The sequence below is a fragment of the Belonocnema kinseyi genome, chromosome 5 (assembly GCF_010883055.1).
Source record: "Belonocnema kinseyi isolate 2016_QV_RU_SX_M_011 chromosome 5, B_treatae_v1, whole genome shotgun sequence".
Lineage (NCBI taxonomy): Eukaryota > Metazoa > Arthropoda > Insecta > Hymenoptera > Cynipidae > Belonocnema > Belonocnema kinseyi.
In genome coordinates this window covers 85764638-85783419 of record NC_046661.1, presented here as the reverse complement: position 1 = coordinate 85783419, position 18782 = coordinate 85764638, and the positions used below count along the sequence as shown (strand labels likewise).

The 18782-nt window shown below is 21.8% G+C and overlaps 3 protein-coding genes across 7 annotated transcripts in view; 2 read left to right on the top strand and 1 right to left on the bottom strand.

Annotated features, from left to right (window-relative positions):
- Positions 1-8523, top strand: part of LOC117172329 (tyrosine-protein phosphatase 10D) — a 77043-nt gene extending 68520 nt beyond the window's left edge. For all 3 annotated transcript variants that reach the window (XM_033360123.1, XM_033360122.1, XM_033360121.1), the window contains exons 22-23: positions 3335-3547; positions 8099-8523. In XM_033360123.1, the coding sequence (XP_033216014.1) occupies positions 3335-3547; positions 8099-8127 (242 nt within the window). In that variant the 3' untranslated portion in view covers positions 8128-8523. The remainder of the gene's footprint in view (positions 1-3334; positions 3548-8098) is intronic.
- On the bottom strand, positions 8515-16893 carry LOC117172332 (thioredoxin-like protein 4A). Its single transcript, XM_033360133.1, has 2 exons — positions 16681-16893; positions 8515-9049 (listed from the first exon to the last, which is right to left on the bottom strand). The coding sequence occupies exons 1-2, from the start codon at positions 16756-16758 to the stop codon at positions 8699-8701; spliced, it is 429 nt and encodes a 142-aa protein (XP_033216024.1). The 5' UTR covers positions 16759-16893; the 3' UTR covers positions 8515-8698.
- A 17-nt stretch (positions 16894-16910) lies between these two features.
- Positions 16911-18782, top strand: part of LOC117172330 (glycerol-3-phosphate phosphatase-like) — a 78171-nt gene continuing 76299 nt past the window's right edge. The window contains exon 1 of one of the 3 annotated variants that reach the window (XM_033360128.1): positions 16911-17013. The gene's annotated coding sequence lies outside the window, so the exon portion shown is untranslated. Of the gene's footprint in view, positions 17098-17222; positions 17422-18782 lie in introns of those variants that run through there. The other 2 variants (XM_033360126.1, XM_033360127.1) reach the window with 2 other exon arrangements.

Sequence of the window (18782 nt, the reverse complement as noted above, 5' to 3'; positions counted from 1 at the left end):
TTTTAAAGAAATGTCTTTAAAATCTTCCAGAATCTTCGATAATTTGACAAATCTTTTGAAGTGTTTAAAAATCTTTTTATATATCCTCTTTAAATTATTTTTGTTCAAAATCTTTAAAAATCTACAATTTAAAAAAAATTTCTCAAATTAAAATTATTTTTTAAATTTCTATATATATTTTAAAACGCTTTCAAATTTTTATAATCTTGCTATTCGAAATATTTAAAAATTTACACTCAATTTTAAATTTGTTTAGTGAAAAATGTTAGAACACTTTTTTGGTGCGAATTTTATTGTTTTTTAAATTTTTATTTCCGAGAGTTTTGTAGTTGGAAAATAAATAATTCGAGATGCGATTTCCAATCATTTTAATATTCAATTAATACATTTTCAGTGGAATCAAACATGTCAAAATCCTTAAAAAAGGTTTAAAAATTTATTTCGAAAAAATTTTTTTCCTAATTAAAAAAAATGTGTCCAAATTTATAATTATTAATTTTTATTTGAACTTCTAAATATCTTTTAAAACGCATAATTTTTTTTAATCCTTCAAAGTTTAAAGCAATCTCAATAAAATCTTCCAGAATCTTCGATAATTTAGGAAATCTTTTAAGTGTTTTCAAATCTTTTTATATATCCTCTGTAAATTAATTTTTTCAAAATCAACATCTACGATTTGTTAAAATTTTCTCAAATTAAAAAAATTTTTTTTAACTTCTATATATCTTTTAAAACGCTTCCAATTTTTTCTAATCTTGCTATTTGTTGTTCGAAATCTGCAAAAAATGTATGCAAAATTTAAAAAAAAATACCTTAGAATATTCCAGATTTTTTTTTACAAATTATAAAATATTTTAAAATATTTTTTTAAAGTTAATTTTTTCAAAATAAAAAATCATTTAAAATTATTCCAGGAATCACACAATTTTGTTAAATTTAAAGCCTTCAAAATGCTTAAAAAATTAAAAAATGAAATTTCGAACTCTTCAAAAATATACATTGTTATTTATTTTTATATTCTCAAATGACAATCTTCTAAATATTTTAAAGTGAAAATCTTTTTTAACTTGAGTTTCAATTTATTTTTTCGAAAATCATCGAAATCTGCAAAAATCTATGCAAAATTCAAAAAAAGCCTTTCATGTAAATTTTGGACATTTCTTGAAATGTCCGTCAATATTTTCTTAAAATCAAATTTTCAAAATAAAAAATTATGTAAAATTTTCCTAGGAATCTTACTTTTTTTATTTTAGTACTTTTCAAAATCAAAAATGTAAATTTTGATAATTTTTTCAAAATTCTAAAAAAGATTCTAATTTTTTGTTCAAAATCTGTAAAAATCTAAGCAAAATTAAATGGAAATTTTGACAATTTTAAAAATCTTTTTAAATATTCTTTTAAAATTAATTTTCCAAAATAAATCTTCTCAACTTTAAAATTACTTTTGATTTTTTTCCTTTTGAACACCTTTTAAAATTATTCAAATTTTTTAAAAATCTTTCAATTTCAAAGAAATTGCTTTAAAATTTAAATGTTCGAAATCTACAAATTTTTTCATTTATTTTGAAACCTTTCAAACTTTTTAAAAAACTTAAAAATTTTATTTTGAAATCTTCAAAAATCTATTTACACCTTATTTTTAATTTGTTTAAATCTTTTTAAATTTAAAATTGTTTCGGATTTTTTTAAAAATTATAAATGGCTTTTAAAAAGATTCAAAATTTTAAAGAAATTGTTTTTAAATCTTCCAGATTCTTTTTCGACAAATTTCGAAATTATTAAAAATATTTTCTTTGAAAAAAAATGCAAAAAATGCAATCTTCAAAAATCTACAATTTGTTTGAAATTTGTTTAAATATGCTGAAGTTAAAAACTATTTTTGATTTTTTAAAAACTTCTATTGAATTGGTTCCAATTTTTTTTTTAATGTTGCAAATTTACAGAAATTGCTTTTGAATATTTCAAATTCTTTTTCGAGAATTTCTGCAAAAACATATGAAAAAATAAAAAATTTTAGAAATCTTTTGAAACCTTTGTCAATATTCCTTTCAAATTAATTTTTCAAAATAAAAAATCATTAAAAGTTTTCCCAGGAATCATATAAGTTTTTTTTTAATTTTGAAACCTTTCGAAATTCTTAAAAAGTTGAAAAATGTTATCTCGAAATCTTCAAGAATATATTTACACTTTATTATTATTTTTTAATCTTTTCAAATTTAAAAATATTTTTTGATTGTTTTGACCTTGCAAAAGTCTTTTAAAACGATTAAAAAATTTTAAATCCTTGAATTTAAAAGAAATTGTTTTTAAATCTTCCAGATTCTTCATCCCCAAATTTTGAAATCTTTTAAAATATTCTCTTTGAAATTAATTTTTTTTATAAATGTTTGCAATCTTCAAAAATCTACACTTAGTTTAAAATTTGTTTAAATATTCTGAATTTAAAAACTATATTGGTTTTTTTAAACCTTCTAGATATTTTTTAATTTGGTTCCATTTTTTTTAATATTGCAAATTTAAAGAAATTTCTTTTCAATCTTCCATATTCTTTTTCGACAATTTCAAAAATGATCGAAATCTGAAAAAATATATGAAAAAATTGACTAAGATGATAATTTTAAAAATCTTTTGAGATCTTTGTCAATATTCCCTTCAAATTAATTTTTAAAAATAAAAAATCATTTAAAATTTGCCCAGGAATCATACTTTTTTTTTTTTGAAACCTTTCTGAATCCTTAGTAAAAGTAAAAATTTTTATTTAGAAATCTTTAAGAATAAACATCTTGTTTACATTTTTTTTTAATCTTCTCAACTTTAAAATTAGTTTTGATTTTTTCCTTTTTAATATCTTTTAAAATTATTCAAATTTTTTAAAATATTTCAATTTTAAAGAAATTGATTTAAAATTTAAATATTCGAAATCTGAAAATTTTTATTTCGAAATCTTCAAAAATCTATTTACACTTTTTTTAATCTTTTCAAATTTAAAACTAATTTTTCATTTTTTTTTAAACTTCTAAGAGTCTTTTAAAGCTATTCAAAAAATGTTAAATCCTTGAATTTAAAAGAAATTGTTTTTAAATCTTCCAGTTTCTTTATCGCCAAATTTTGAAATCTTTTTAAATATTCTCTTGAAAATTAATTTTTTTATAAATGTTTGCAATTTTGAAAAATATACACTTTGTTTGAAATTTGTTTAAATTTTCTCAATTTAAAAACAATTATCTTTTTTTACTTTTAGATATCTTTTAAATTGGTTCCATTTTTTTTAAATAGTGAAAAATGAAAGAATCCGATTCTCAATAATTGAATTATTCAATTAATAAATTTTCAGTGAAATCGAACAGTCAAGGTTACGTGACCTACGAATCTGTGAAAGACTCGTCCTTTGGATCAAGCAATATGAGCCTAAATGTTAGTGATCTTCAAGGATCGGGAAGATCGCTTTACGAAAATGTCAGTCCTTTATTTCGATCGAGATCCGATCAATTAATAGAGGGAATTGACACCTACATGAGACAAAGAAGTGACTATGAATCCAAAAACGGTAATTTTTAAATTATTTACAATATTTTTTATTATTCTCCAGATTTTTAATTATATTTAATATTTTTCTCGCAATCTTTTCAATTATTTATAATTTTTTTTCTTTTTTGAAATAATAGAAAATACCTAGATTTTTTAAATTACCTTTTTAATTATTTATAAATTTTTCAAATATTTAAAATGATAGAAAATATTATTAAAAATTGAAAAACTTACGAGAAAGAATATTAAAGAGACGTTAAAATTTGAATAATTTTAGATCGAAATATTAAAATTTGGATTTGGAGAGCGTTTGATATGAAGTAATTATTTGAAATTGAACCATTTTCAATTCAAACATTCAAAAACGTATAAATTCGAACAAAAATTATTTGAATTACTTAATATTAAATTAAGTTTTTGAGCCATAAATTTTTATGTTTTAAAAGCCTATTTTCTATATTTTTAAATATATTTGATCTTCTTTGTCATCACCTTTTCAATATTTATAATATTTTATATTTTCAATTGAACAATTTTCAATTAAAAACGAACGAAATTAAATAATTTTGAATTGAAAATTAAACCTGTTTTAATTTAGAAATTTCTTCTCAAAATATATTCAAAATTTAGTTGGGTTCAAAATGAAATCATTCATAATTGAACGCTCGAAATTAAACCAATTTTAATTTTTAAAATTCAAAATTGTATAATTTCCGAACCGTTTCAATTATTTATAATATTTCCTATTATTATATTGTTTTCAATGTAAAATTGTTAAAGTTTTTAAATTCCTCTCGCTTTCAATTAAAAATGATTAAATTTCAGATATTTCAATTCACAATTATTCAAATTTTGAACGTTTCAAACTTAAAATTAAATCATTTTTATCGACTTAAATTTGAATCCGAACAATTTTTAATTTTTCAATCTAAAATTATTTCATTTTTAATAATCATATATAACTGACAAGAAATTATGAAATATCCGAACAAAAAAAATTTGTTTTTTACTAAATATTATTAATTTATTCAAAATAAAATATTCAAATATTTGTATAAAAATTGTAATGCTTCAAGTTTTTATAATTATTTTTTGAATTGAAAATAACAATAATTATATAAAAAGTGTATAAAAGAATAATTTAAATAAATTAGATATAAATTTATTTTAATTTAAAAATGCAACTATCGAGAAATTAATATTAAACTTAACATAAAAAAAATTTCTTTGAACAAAATATTTGATTATTGTATCTTTAATAAATAAAAAATATTTATTAAAAAATAATTATTCGTTTATTAAAATTTAATTGTTTAATTAAGTTTTAAAGCCACAAAATTCCTGAATTCATACAATTAAAATTTGATTTATAAATATAGTTTATTTATTGAAAATACAATAATCAAATATTTGTATTTAAAAAATTATTTTTAATGGTTCAATTTTCTAAAATTATTGTTTGAATTAAAACAACTAAAATTGAAAAAAAAAAAATATTCCTGGATAACATTTTTTCAATTATTGTTACATTAAATCCAAAACAACAATTTTAGTAACTTTAAATATTAAAAGTAATTATTAAAAAAAATATGATTGTTGTACTTTTAATTAATAAGTAACATTTATTTTAAAAATGTAATTTTTTAAATATGGGACATTTATAATTCAGGAATTTTCTCGTGATTTCGTACATTTTTAATTATATTTAATCTCTTTTTTCTCAGAATTTTTTCAATTACTTATAATATTTTCTAATATTATATTATTATAATGCTTTCTAAGTAAAATTGTAAAAAAAAATTAATTCCAGTCGCTTTCACTTCAAAATTATTTAAATTTCAGATGTTTTAATTTAAAAATATTCAACTTTTAAACTCTTCAAACTTAAAATTAAATCATTTTTATCGACTTAAATTTGAATCCAAACCAATTTTAATGTTCTAATCTAAAACTATTGTATTTCCAACATATATGTCATCTTTTTTGCAAAAAACTTTCCAATTCTTTATCATATTTTCTATTACGGCCTAGATTTTAAAATATATTTAATCTTTTTTTTTCAAAAACCGAACAATTTATAATATTACCGAATTTGCAAATATTTAAATTCCCAAATGATGAAATTCGTGAAATTTTATACTTAGAAAAGTTGTTTTTTAATTTTAATAAATTAAACATAAATTTATATTTATTTAAATATGCCACTATCGCGAACTTTTATTTTATTAAAAAAAAAATAGTATGCACATTTCCAAACAAAATTTTTAATTCAGAAATATAATTTTTTTTAGTTATTGTTATTTCAAATTCAAAAAATAATTTTTAAAAACTGTAAACATAAAAACAACTTCTTCGATAAAAATATTTGATTACTGTATTTTTAATAAATAAATAATATTTATTAAAAATAATTTTTTTATTTGTTTAAATTTGGGAATTTTTTTAGTCCGTATATTTAATAATTTGACAATTTTCTGTCGGGAATTTTTAAAATTCGATACACGAATTTGAAAATTCTCGAATTTAAATAATTGAACTTTTTTATAAATATTATTTATTAAAAATACAAATATCAAAAAAAATTTCCAAAGAATTATTTATAATGTTTCTAAAATTATTGTTTGAATTGAAAATAATAATAAATAAAGAAAATATATTGCTGGATGAAATTAGTTTTCATTAGTAACATTTATTTGTAAAATTTTAGTTGTTTAAATTTGGCACTTTTATAATTCAACAATTTTCTGTAGGGAATTTTATTTTTCGGGATTTTTCGGTCGTCCCTTATTTCGTAGATTGAAAAAATATTTAACTCTTTTTTCTTAGAACATTGTTTAAAAAAATATTCTTGTCGCTTTCTATTCAAAATTATTCAAATTTCCAGTCTTTCAATTAAAAAATATTCAACTTTTAATAACTTCAAAGTTAAAATATTTACATATTTTCTATAATTGCCGGGACGACTACAAAATTCCAAAAAATAAAATTCCCGAAATTATAAAACTGCCGAAATATAAAATATCCGAACCTTAATAACTAGAAAAACGTTTTTTTAAATTTAAATACGATTTAATTATTTAAAAAAGAATAGTCAAAGATTTTAATAAAAAACTGAATGCTTAAAGTTTAAAAAATTATTTTTTTGAATGTAAACCAATAATTGTATAAAAGAATAATTTTAATTTATATAATTTATATATAAATTTATATTAATTTAAAAATGCGACTATCGAGAAACAAAATTTTTCATAAAAAATATACATTTTTAAAAATTATTGTTATTTTAAATTCGAAAAATAATTTTGTTATTTCTTTAAATTTAGGAATTTGATCATTTGGAATTCTAACAGTTCGGATATTTCATAATTTAGCAATTTTCTGTCGGGAATTCTCAAATTATAAAATATCCGAACTTAAACAATTAACAATTTTGTGTATAAAAATTATTATGTATTAAAAATATATCAATCTAATATTTGTATTAATAAACTATTATTTTTAATTTTTAAAGTTTCTAAAATTATGGTTTGTATTTAAAATAAGAATAATTGAAAAAACTATATTTCTGCAAGAAATTTGTTTACAATTATTATTTAAAGTCCAAACAATAATTTTAGAAACTGTATTAAAAGCAATTATTTAAATCAAAATATTTGATTATTGTACTTTTAATGGATAGAATTTATTAACAAAAATGTAATTGTTTAAATTTGTAAATTTTCAAGTTTGGCAATTTTCTCTCGGGAATTTTATTTTTCGGGATTCTTCGGTCGTCCCTTATTTCGTAGATTTTCAAATATATTTAATCTCTTTTTTTCATAACTTTTTCAACTGCTTATAATATTTTCTAGTATTATATTATTATGGTGCTTTCAATTAAATCAATTAAAATCAAATCAAATCAAATTAAAAGTTAATTAAATAAAGTTAATTCATTTTTTTAATTTAATTTTATAAATTTAATTTCTTATTTCAAAATATTCTATTTTTTAAATATACCTACAAGTTTAAAAAATATTTTGAAGATTTTGGGGTAATTTTTTTAATTTTGAAAGAATTAAAAAAAAATTTAGGAATAGTTTGAGTATTTAAAAAAATATCTTTATCTTCCAAAATTGTAAAAGTGATTCTTTCAAACTGACTAAAATTTTTCCTAACATTTTTCTAAGTCCTGAAAAATAAAAAATTATACTTTTTCGACATATCTGAAAGCTTCAAAATAAATTTTGAATTTTCTAAATAATCTTAAGAAAAATTTATATTTATTTAACTTTAAAACTAAATGAACAAATAAACTTGAAAAAAGAAACTGTTTTGTTGAAAATTTTTGCGTTTCCCGGTTAAAAAACTAATATTTTTTTGTTCGAGGATTCAAATACTTTGTAAAAATTCATTACTTTTTTTTTTATAAATCATAATTTATTATAAAATTTATCGACTTAAATTTGAATCCAAACCAATTTTAATGTTACAATCTAAAATGTCTTTTTTCTAAGAACCTTTTCACTTATTTATCAGATTTACAAGTATTTTCTAGATTTGAAAATATGTTTAATCTTTTTTTTCGCAGAACCTTTGGAGAAAGACACGTCTCTTTGATGAGTGACGAGCTTGAACAAAAAAAATTTGTGATAAGGTCTCGAGCTGAACTTGTTATCAGCAATAAATGTGATTCGACAATCATCGTCTGACTCAACAATTCTAGCGTCGATCGCTCAAGACAGTATTTTTTTTTTTTAAATTCTTGTAATTCCGAATTCGGAAAGATATTTTTGGCAATAATCAACTGATTATGCTATCAGTGATTGGCTGATTGTAAACCAAAAATGAATCAAACAAGGCTGTTAATATAAATTATAAATATAAACCTGTAAATAGTAATCTCTTAGATTAACTCTCATAAATTAACACTATTCATATTTTTTAAAGTATTCGCAAAAAGTCTATTCTCAGAGTGAAACGAGAACCAAATAATGCATTTGTATATAAAGTTACCATATATAGTTACCATTTATTCACAACATCTTGGCTATGTTTCAAGTACAAATTAATCTCTTTTAATTTGTATTATTGCGTCAATCTTTAATATTATTCTAAGATTAGCGTTTTAATGTAAAACAATTTTAAGATATCATCATTGCAATAATGTAATGTGAATAAATTGAATAAATTAATATCGATATTTTGTAGAATAATCTTTTGGTGAAACTACTAAACCTCGACCTTTTCTCGCTCCTCGGTAAACGGTTTCGATAATGTCGATCATTTCCTGTTTATCCTCCAAGGTCCAGTTAATTTTGTTGTTGTTTCCGGTTCCCAAATCGATCATGATGTGCTTATTTCGGAAGAAAAACATCACCGTGCATGGATCGTATAATTCGTACATTTTGTTAAAATCTGGGACTTCAGTAATGTCAACGAGGTAGATGACTGCAAAATTTTTTACTTTTTCAGCAATATTGTAGAGGACTTCGTCCATTTTCATACACATTGGGTCCCAATCGTGTCCAAAACGGATAACCTTTTCACATACAAATTAGAATTTATTATTCCCATATTCTAATAAAAAAAAACGAAAAAAAACAAGGAAGATTCGATACATTGATCCAAATATTTTAACTCTCAAAGTGCATACATGATAAAAATCACGGTAAAGTGCATCGTGGGTGTGAAACACCCCAGCGTATTTAATCATGTATTGTTTAACCCCTATTGGATATTTTGTCACAATAAAATGATCCGATATAGTTTAAAGTATCTTTTATAAGATAGAGTTGATTTTATATTCATTTATTTATTTTAAGTTTTTTTAAAAAATGATTGAAACTCAAGAAGTGAAAAAATGTTTTTTTTTTTTAAATTCATAACTTACGCAACTTTAATTATTTTAACCTGAAAATTTATGACTATACTCTTGAAATAGTGTACTTTCATAAAAAAAAAAAACATTGCAAAATAGGTGCTTTCAAAAAATATATTTATCTGCACAGTTGAAAAGTTAATTTAATGATAAAATGATGAAGCAGATTGTTTGCTTTTAAATGCATTTATTATTATAAAAATTAAGGAATTTTGACATGCGATACTATAAAAATACAAGAAATTGAAAAAGAGACATATATAGCTGTATTTTAACAATTATATTTTATTCAGAACATTCAGTCTGCTCTCGCATGACGCGCTGCCGTAAGTTATAAACCATCTACAAAGAAAAAAAGTATGAAATAATCGGAAAAAATATTTATTTCACTTCATATGATATACTCACGTTAGAAAGTAAACAAAAATCAATAAAATTAAACAAAAACAAAATTTGCTCCAAAATTATTTTTGCACTCACTAAGTGCACACTGGGTGTTACAGACCCCACGATTTTCTTAATTCCACTTTTAGAAGGTAGAAGCTGCTGCTAGTAGAATGATGCTTGACTGATGCAGTATGTTAAACGACTTTACTTACAGTTAGTGTCTCCAACTAAAGCTAGATGGCGACACTTCTTCAATTTTTTCGAATTAAGGCCATGTGACGAGTTGGTCACGTGACCAGATTCCTAACTTACCGACACCTTTTCTGTTTCCCAACTTATTTTCAAACGAAACACCACATTGAGTTGAAAATTTGAGAAACTAAATAAGAAACACTAATAAACATGTGTCTGGTCCTAAATTTTTAGAATTATGAAAAAAGTTTTTTTTGTAAGCAAATTTTGTTTGCTTTTTTCATAATTATAAAAATTTATGACCAGACACATGTTTATTAGTGCTTCTTATTTTGTTTCTCAATTTTTTAACTTGATGTGGCGTTTAGTTTGAAAATAAGTTTGGAAAAAGAAAAGGTGTCGGTAAGGTAGGAATCTGGTCACATGACCCACTTGTCACATGGCTTTAAGTATGATTTATAAGAGTTTGAAAATTTCTTGGGGTAGCAGACACCCACAGTGCACTTTAAGGGTTAAATTCAGGGTGGCCGATTTAATCGACGAAATAAATTCCCGGTTTTTTCTTGGTTCACCAAAATTTTTCACGGTCAATGAAATTTAAAAAATGGAACACTAAAGCTAAGAAATTTCCACTTGAGGTAATAAAAACTGAGCTGCAAATGAAAGCACTGAAAGTGGAACTGTTAAATTTTGAACTTTTAAAATTGACATTCAAAAGTTTTTAATCAAAATATTTTGTATTCAAATGCTCAATAATTTACGTGTATAAAATTGAAGGTACTAACGTTTTTCAATATAAAAAAATATAAATCCACGCTATTATTTTCAATGCTCTAAATTACAAAATCAATCAATGAACTTTAAAATTTTAAGGAATTTTAAGCTAGAAACATCAAATATTGAAAAATTGAAAACAAATTTAACTGAATACTTATTAAATTAGAAATTAAATTATTTTCTTTTTAAATAGTTTAAACATACTTGGAAAGCTTCAAAATTGTATTTCAAAATCTTGAGAAATCTAGAAGTTGCTTTAAATTTGTTGAAAATTTATAAATATTTTGTAAATTTTTTCAGAACTTTTAAATATCTGTCAAAATTAATTGCATTTTTTCTACAATTTTCAGAAAATTTCTTTACAGTTTGGATGTATAAATAACAATTGAACATTTATTATTTGTAATCTTTTTGAAACTCCTAAATATCTCTTAAAATTAGTCAAATTTTTTCTACAAATGTTCATTTGTAAATTATATATCAAAATTTAAAAATTTCACTTACAAATTAAGCATTTTTCACATACATCTTTTTGGTTAAAAATTGATCTGTTATAGTTAAAAATTCAACAATTTGAATAAAAATTTGCCTTTTTTAATTAAAAATTCCACTATTTCGTTGAAAATGTACATATTTTGTGAAAAATATATTTTTTTTGTAGAAAATTGATTTTTTCTTTGCAAGTTAATCTTCTTGTTCAAATATTCTTCTTTTCGTTTAAAATGTCATGTATTTCAGTCAAATATTTAACATTTTAGTTGGAAATTCATCTTTTAGGTTGGAAATAAAATTACTTGGTTGAAAGTTCAAGTCTTTTATAACAAATTATTTTGTTGGTTTAAGATTCACCATTTCAATTGAAAATTTATCTCAGGTTGAAGATGTAACTACTTAGTTGAAAATTAATTTTTTCAGCTAAAAACTTAACTATTCCAGTTACAAATTAAAGTATTTTGCTTAAAATCTGTTTTTGTTGTTAGGAATTAGATTTTTGACAGAAAATTTGTAAGTTAATCTCTTTTTAAAAGCATTTTTTCTGTTGATGATTCATCATTTTAATTGAAAATTCATTTATATGGTTGAAATATGAGCTATTTAATTAAAAACTTGTTTCTTTGTTGAAATTTTTTTATTCTTTGGCTTAAGATTATTTTTTTTTTCAAATTCAAAATGTATAATTATTCTAGTTAAATTTTGCATAATTTTATATAACAATTCATCTCTTATTATTTAAAAATCTTGAGAAATCTTGAAGTTGTTTTAAATTTAAAAATATTTTGGAAATTTTTCAGAACTTCTAAATATCTGTCAAAATGAATTGAATTTTTTCTACAATTTTCAGGAAATCCTTCAAATTTTAGAAAATTTCTTTACCATTTGGATGTATAAATAATTGAACATTTATTATTTGTAGGCAAAATTTGAGTTTTTTAAAGAGATATTTAGAAGTTTTGAAAAGATTTAAACTTAATATAAAACTTGAAATGATAGCCTAATATAAAACAAAATGTAGATTTTCGCAAATTTTAAACAAAAAAATTAGATTCTTTTCAGGAATTCTGAAAGGCTTCAAAATAATAAAAAAAACTTCTTAATATTCCTAGGAAAATTAAAAATAACTTTTCATTTTGAAAACTTATTGCAAAAGAATATTTGAAAAGTTTTTCAAAGATTTAAACAAAATTTTCAAAAAAAGATTCTAGAAGATTTTAAGAAAAATTTATAAAATTTGCATGATAATTTTTAATCTTTTTAAAACTCCTAAATATCTCTCAAAATTACTCAAATTTTTTCTACAAATATTCATTAGTAAATTATACAAGAAAATAAAAAAAATTCACTTACAAATTAAGCATTTTTCATTGTAACGTTCAAAGTTTAAAGGCTCTTCGAAATTTTAACGATTCCAAGTTTTCTATGTCAAAAATTCTTTACTTTTAAATCTTTGGTTTCAATTTACTTGCCTTAAATAAAATTTCAAATATTACTAAATATTCAATCATTCATCTTTTTTTTTTATTAAAAATTTCAAATTGAACAAACAATATTTTAAATTAAATAAAATCCTGTAATTAAGAATATATTTTTATGAAGTTATTTTTAAGTTGAAAATATTTTATAAACTTTCAGTCACATGCATTTAAAAATCCTTTAAATTAAAAATGTAAGCTTAGAAACAAAAATGTTAAATGGAAAATTTTTAAAGTAAAAAAATTTTGAAATACGCATTGTAAAATAAATAATAGCATAATTGAAAAACATTACAACTCAACATATTATTTTAAATCTGTTGAAATCGAACGTGGACAGATTTTTCTTCTACAAATTTGTAAAATTCCCGGTAAAAAAAATTCACTGTCATTTCCCGGTCCAGCGAAAACCCTACAATTTTTCCGAGGCAAAAATACTGTAAAAACAGAAGATTTTTCACGAAAATGGGGAAATAGATTTCTTTTAAATAAAAATAATTTGGGTGCTATAACAGGGTGGCCGTTTTAATCGAAATTCACGGTCAATGAAAATAAAAAATTAAAACTCTAAAGCCAAACATTTTTCTGTTTGAAACAATAAAAATTAAACTATAAATTAAAGCACTCGAAATGGAATTGTTGAATTTTGACCTTTTTAAATTGATGTTTTAACGTTTTTAATTTAAAAACATTTAAAAATATTGTATTCAAATGCTCAAAATAATTTAAACGTATAAAATACAAACACTTTTCACTCGAACAATTTTAAATTAAAAAAATTAATTAAAATTTAAAGCTGCCAAATTTGGAATTTTTAAGTTTTATAAACTATGTAGGTCGAAGATTCAGATTCTGTGAAAGACTTCTTATAGTAGATTTAAATGATTTTTATTTTAAATAGTTTAAAAGTCTTTGAAAAGCTTCAAAATTTTATTTTTAAATCTACAAATTTAAACAAATTTCCTTAAAATTTTGATGTATAAATAACAATTGAACGCTGATTAATTGTTGAAATGAAATGATAGCCTAATTTAAGACAAAATGTAGATTTCAAACAAAAAATTTAAAAGCTTTTCAAGAATTGTGAAAAGTTTCACAAGAATTTCCATTTTTTTGTTGTTAAGAATTAGATTTTTATCAGCAAAGTTAACAATTCTATTTTTGGTTGACAATGTATATTTCCCGGATGAAAATTCAACTATTTGGTTTAAAATTAACTTTTTCTAGTTTAAAATTCAACAATTTGAATGAAAATTTGTCATTTTTAATTAAAAATTTAACTTTTTCGTTGAAAATTTACATACTTTGTTAAACAAACGATTTTTTTTGTAGAAAACTGATTTTTTCTTTGCAAGTTAATCTTATTGTTTAAAAATTCTTCTTGTCGGTTAAAAATTCAAGTCTTTTTTTACCAATTATTTTTTTGATTTAGGATTCACAATTTTAATTGAAATTTTATCTCAGGTTAAAAATGTAACTACTTTGTTAAAAATTAATTTTTTTAACTAAAAACTTAACTATTCCAGTCACAAATTAAAGTATTTTGCTTTAAGTCCGGTTTTGTTGTTGAGAATTAGATTTTTAATAGAAAAACTGTGAGTTAATCTCTTTTTAAAAATTAATTTTGTTTCTGTTGATTCATCATTTTAATTGAAAATTCATTTCTATGAGTGGAAAGAAATATTTTGTGCCGAATATTTAACTTTTTTAAATTAAGTTATTTAAGTTTTGTTTTAAAAATGATTTTTTCTAGTTAAAAATTCATCTTTCTGGTTTAAAATGCAACTATTCATGTTAAAAATTTACAATTTTAGTTGAAAACTCATCACTTTGAAAATGTAATTTTTTTTTTGAAGTTAGTTGTTTTGTTGTTGAAAGTAATTATTTTAGCTGAAAATATAACTTATTCTAATCGAAAATTCCATTGCTTTGGCTGAAAATTCATCTGTTTTATATAAAATTAATTTTCTTCACTTAAAAATTGATTATTTAAGTTTTGACGAACAATTCATATTTTTATTATAAAAATAAATTTTTGTTTGTGAAAATTCAACTATTTCAATTGAAAATTCATTGCTTTAGTTGCAAATTCTTGTCGAAAATTGAATTAATTTGTAGAAAATCCCTTTTTGTTTGTTGGAAATAAATTTTTTCAACTGAAAGTTTAACCAGAAATTTTTTAGTGAAAATGTTAAGTATTTGTTAAAATTTTTTGTTTTTGCTATTTCTGGTTCTGTTGTATTAAGTGATATTTAGAATCAACGCCATTAATTAAAATAAATAAAATTGTTCAGTTAAAAAATGTATTTTCAACCAATAATGAAATTCTCAACAAAAGAGTTGAATTTTTAAATAAGGACATGAATTTTCAACTAAAATTATGAATCTTAAAAAACAAAAACTCACTTGCATCCCTAGTTGAATTTTCAAAGAAAAATATAATTTTTGTAACAAATCAATTAATTTACTACCAAAAAAGACGAATTTTCAACCAAATAGTACAATTTTTAAACAAAAAGATAATTTTTTAAACAAAAGGATTAATTTACTAGCAAAAAAGACGAATTTTCAACTGGAAAAGATCAATTTTCAATTAAATTAAATTAAATTAATTTTAAAAAATTAAATATTTGAATTTTTAAACAAGAAGATTAATTTACTACCAAAAAGATGATTTTTTTAAATAGTCGAATATTTAACTGAAAAAGATAAAGTATCAACCAAAAATGGAATATTTAAATTTTCAGTTAGAAAATTAATTTTCAGACAATACTGAAATTTTCAACAAAACAGATAATTTTTCAAATAAGGACATGAATTTTTAACTAAAATGATGAATCTTCAAAAAAAAAATTGATTTTCAAACAAAAATTCAAGCATCATCGAAATAGTTGAATTTAAAAACAAAAATATAGTTTTTGAAACAAAACGATAATTTACTACCAAAAAGATGAATTTTAAACCAAATATTTAGATTTTTCATCTGGAAAAGATGAATTTTTAATTAAAAGTATGAACTTTCAACCAAAAATGGAAATCTTTCAAACAAAATTATTTTCTTTAAAAAAAGTTCAAAATCTAATCAAATAGTTAAATTTTCAACCAAAAAGACAATTTTCAAACAAGAAGATTAATTTACTACCTAAAAGACGAATTTTTAACGAAATAGTTAAATTTTCTACTAAAAAGAGATAAATTTTCAACCATGAGTGGAATAGTTAAATTTTCAGTGCAAAAAATAAATTTTCTACGAAAAAAGAACTGAATTTATAAAAAAAATAGTGACACTTTCAACCAGAAATGAATTTTCTCGACATCAAATGCAATAGTTGATATCTTGCCAATAAAAATTTAAATAAAAAATAATTCCATTTAATCCAAAAATATGATTTTTCATCAAAATACATAAATTTTGAACCAAATAGTTGAATTTAAGAAAAAAAGATCAATTTTCAAAAAAAAAAGAGTTAAATTTTCAACCATAAGATATGAATTCTCAACGAAAAACGTTTTAGTTGATGTTTGAGTCAAAATATAATTTTTATTTTAAATCAATAGAAGCTGATTTCCACCAAAAAAGGACGTGTTTTCAATAAAATAATTAAATTAGTGAAAAAAAAATTCAAGACAAATATTATGAACTTACAAACTAATTTTCAACAAAAAAAAAGAACTTTTAACCAAAAAGATTAATTTTCTGCCCAAACATTTGCATTTTTAGCTGAAAAATATTAAATTTCGACAACAGAAGATTCTTTAAACCGCAGACCAATTTCTAACCGGGAAAGATTTTTCAGTCAATAAAGAAAAAAAAATACATAAAAAATGTGGAATTTTCAACCCAAAAATAGGAATTTTCTACAAAAAGCCTTAGTTTTTAACAAAAATATTGCATTTTTGGTTGTTAACGAAGATTGTTGTTCTCGAACTTTCTATTATTTATAGGTTAGAATCATCAAAACTTACCACAACTCGGTCCTCTTCGGATAAAATGGCCTGGTCAACTTGCCAGCCATTGTGGAGATGCGATAACATATACGACATTTTTGATTTTTGTCGAAAAACACTTTATTTAAAAAATATATCACAAATAATAAACAAACAGTATGTCAAGTGTCAGGTCTCTACAAAAATACTCGCAAACCTAACCTAACCTTGAGCCCAGCGCCTCTGCCTCTCACGTGAAGCTGACGAACTTAAAAAAATAATAAAATGGCAGTCTGACAGCTATACGTAATCGATAAAACAGTTTTTAATTCGCACGCGTCAATCTTTCAATTTCATTCAAGAAAAATTTAGGTATGTGTAAAAGATGTCTTTTATTGAATGCAAAAAATACTTGTTCTCTAAAGAAGAGCGTACCGATTCCAAAAAAAAGTTAGGGTAGGTCTTTAAACTTTTTTTTATTCGGGGTTTTAACATTCAACGTCAACGCTGAATTGTTCGCAACAAACCGTATCTGTATAATTTACACATCTTCACTTATCTTTGACGCTTTCTTATCTTTTTCAAACAAAGTCGTCTCTGAATTTCTGATTTGGTGGAAAGTCAAAACTCGAAATTAACAAATAATTAAAAAGTGAGGTTAGGTTTTTACTGCCTTGGTTAGAAGTTTTAAAAATCCGTGAAGTGGAAAAATTTACTTCTTCACAACAAAAAATCGAAAGGAAGCCGATTTTTCAGGTTAAAATAAGAATATTATATAACGTAAGTATCTGGAAATTGCACATACCTGTTGAAAAAGTTGAACATTATTAAATATTTGAAAAACTTCGAGGAAGAATTTCAAAATATGAAGCGTAGTAAATTAAAAAAAATGTTAATTAAAAAATTATCGGCTTAAAAATTTAAGTTTCAGGTATAGGTTTTAAAATACTTCAAATTTTTTAATTCTTATTTAGGATATATAATTGTTTGATAGTTAAAAAAATTTTTCCAAATTTTTTTTCGAAAATTCGAAAAAAGCGGGCTTATATTTGCTTCTAATTGACCAATTACACGCCTGTTCTGAGAGAAAAATATTTTTTTGGGTTTACAAGTCAACAATAAGTTGAATTTGGTTGAAACATTTTTTTGGTTGTTAAAAATTTAATTATTTTGTTTTTGGTTAAAAATTCATTTCCTTGATTGATAATTGAACTATTTACTTGAAAATTCGTTTTTTGGCAATTGTTTTTTAACTGAAAATGTTAAGTTGAAAATATATCTGTGTCCGGTGAAAATTCAACTTGTGTGTTGAAAATTCGTTTTTTTCTGTTGGAAATTTATTTTTCTGAGTGAAAATTTAACTATTCTAGTTTTGGTTAAATTTTTTTTTCGTCGGAAGGTAATCTCATTATTTGAAACATGTTTTTTTTTGGACTAAAAATTAATTTAATTGGTTGAAAATTCGTTGTCTTTCACCGTGGAAAATTTAACCTTTCCATTTTTGGTAGACAATTTTTTTTTTAACTGAAGATTTATGTACTTTATTGAAAGTTAAAATTTTAACTATTTCGTTTAAAATTAATTTTATTTGGTTAATGCTTTATTTTTTCAGTAAAATTAAACTGTTGTATTTTTATTAAAAAATTAATTTCTTTAGTTGTAAACTCAACTATTTTATTGAAAATTCTTCTTTTTTTAATTATGTTTCTAACTTAAAATTCAACTATTTTGTTATTGGTTGAAAATTCATCTTTTTTAGTTGAAAATGTATGCATTTTGTTGAAATTTTGACTTTTTTCGTAGAAAACTATTTTTTTGGCTGGAAACATATTCTCGGTTTAAAATTAATTACTTTGTAGATTCGTTTTTTTTTTGTTTTGGTCGAAAATTGATGTTTTTAACTGAAAATATAACTGCTTTTTATTGAAAATCCGGTTCTGTTTGTTGTTGAATATAATTTTTTTTGTAGAAAGTAATTTTCTTAGTAGAAACATCTTTTCTTTTGGTATGTATGTATTTAATCTCTCCCTTTTACGGGTTTGTACATATATTTACAATTCCATCCTTAGTCTAACTTAACTACTACTTATATTCTACTCTTTCGCATTACGTAGGATAAACAATAGTAACAGTAGTGATAT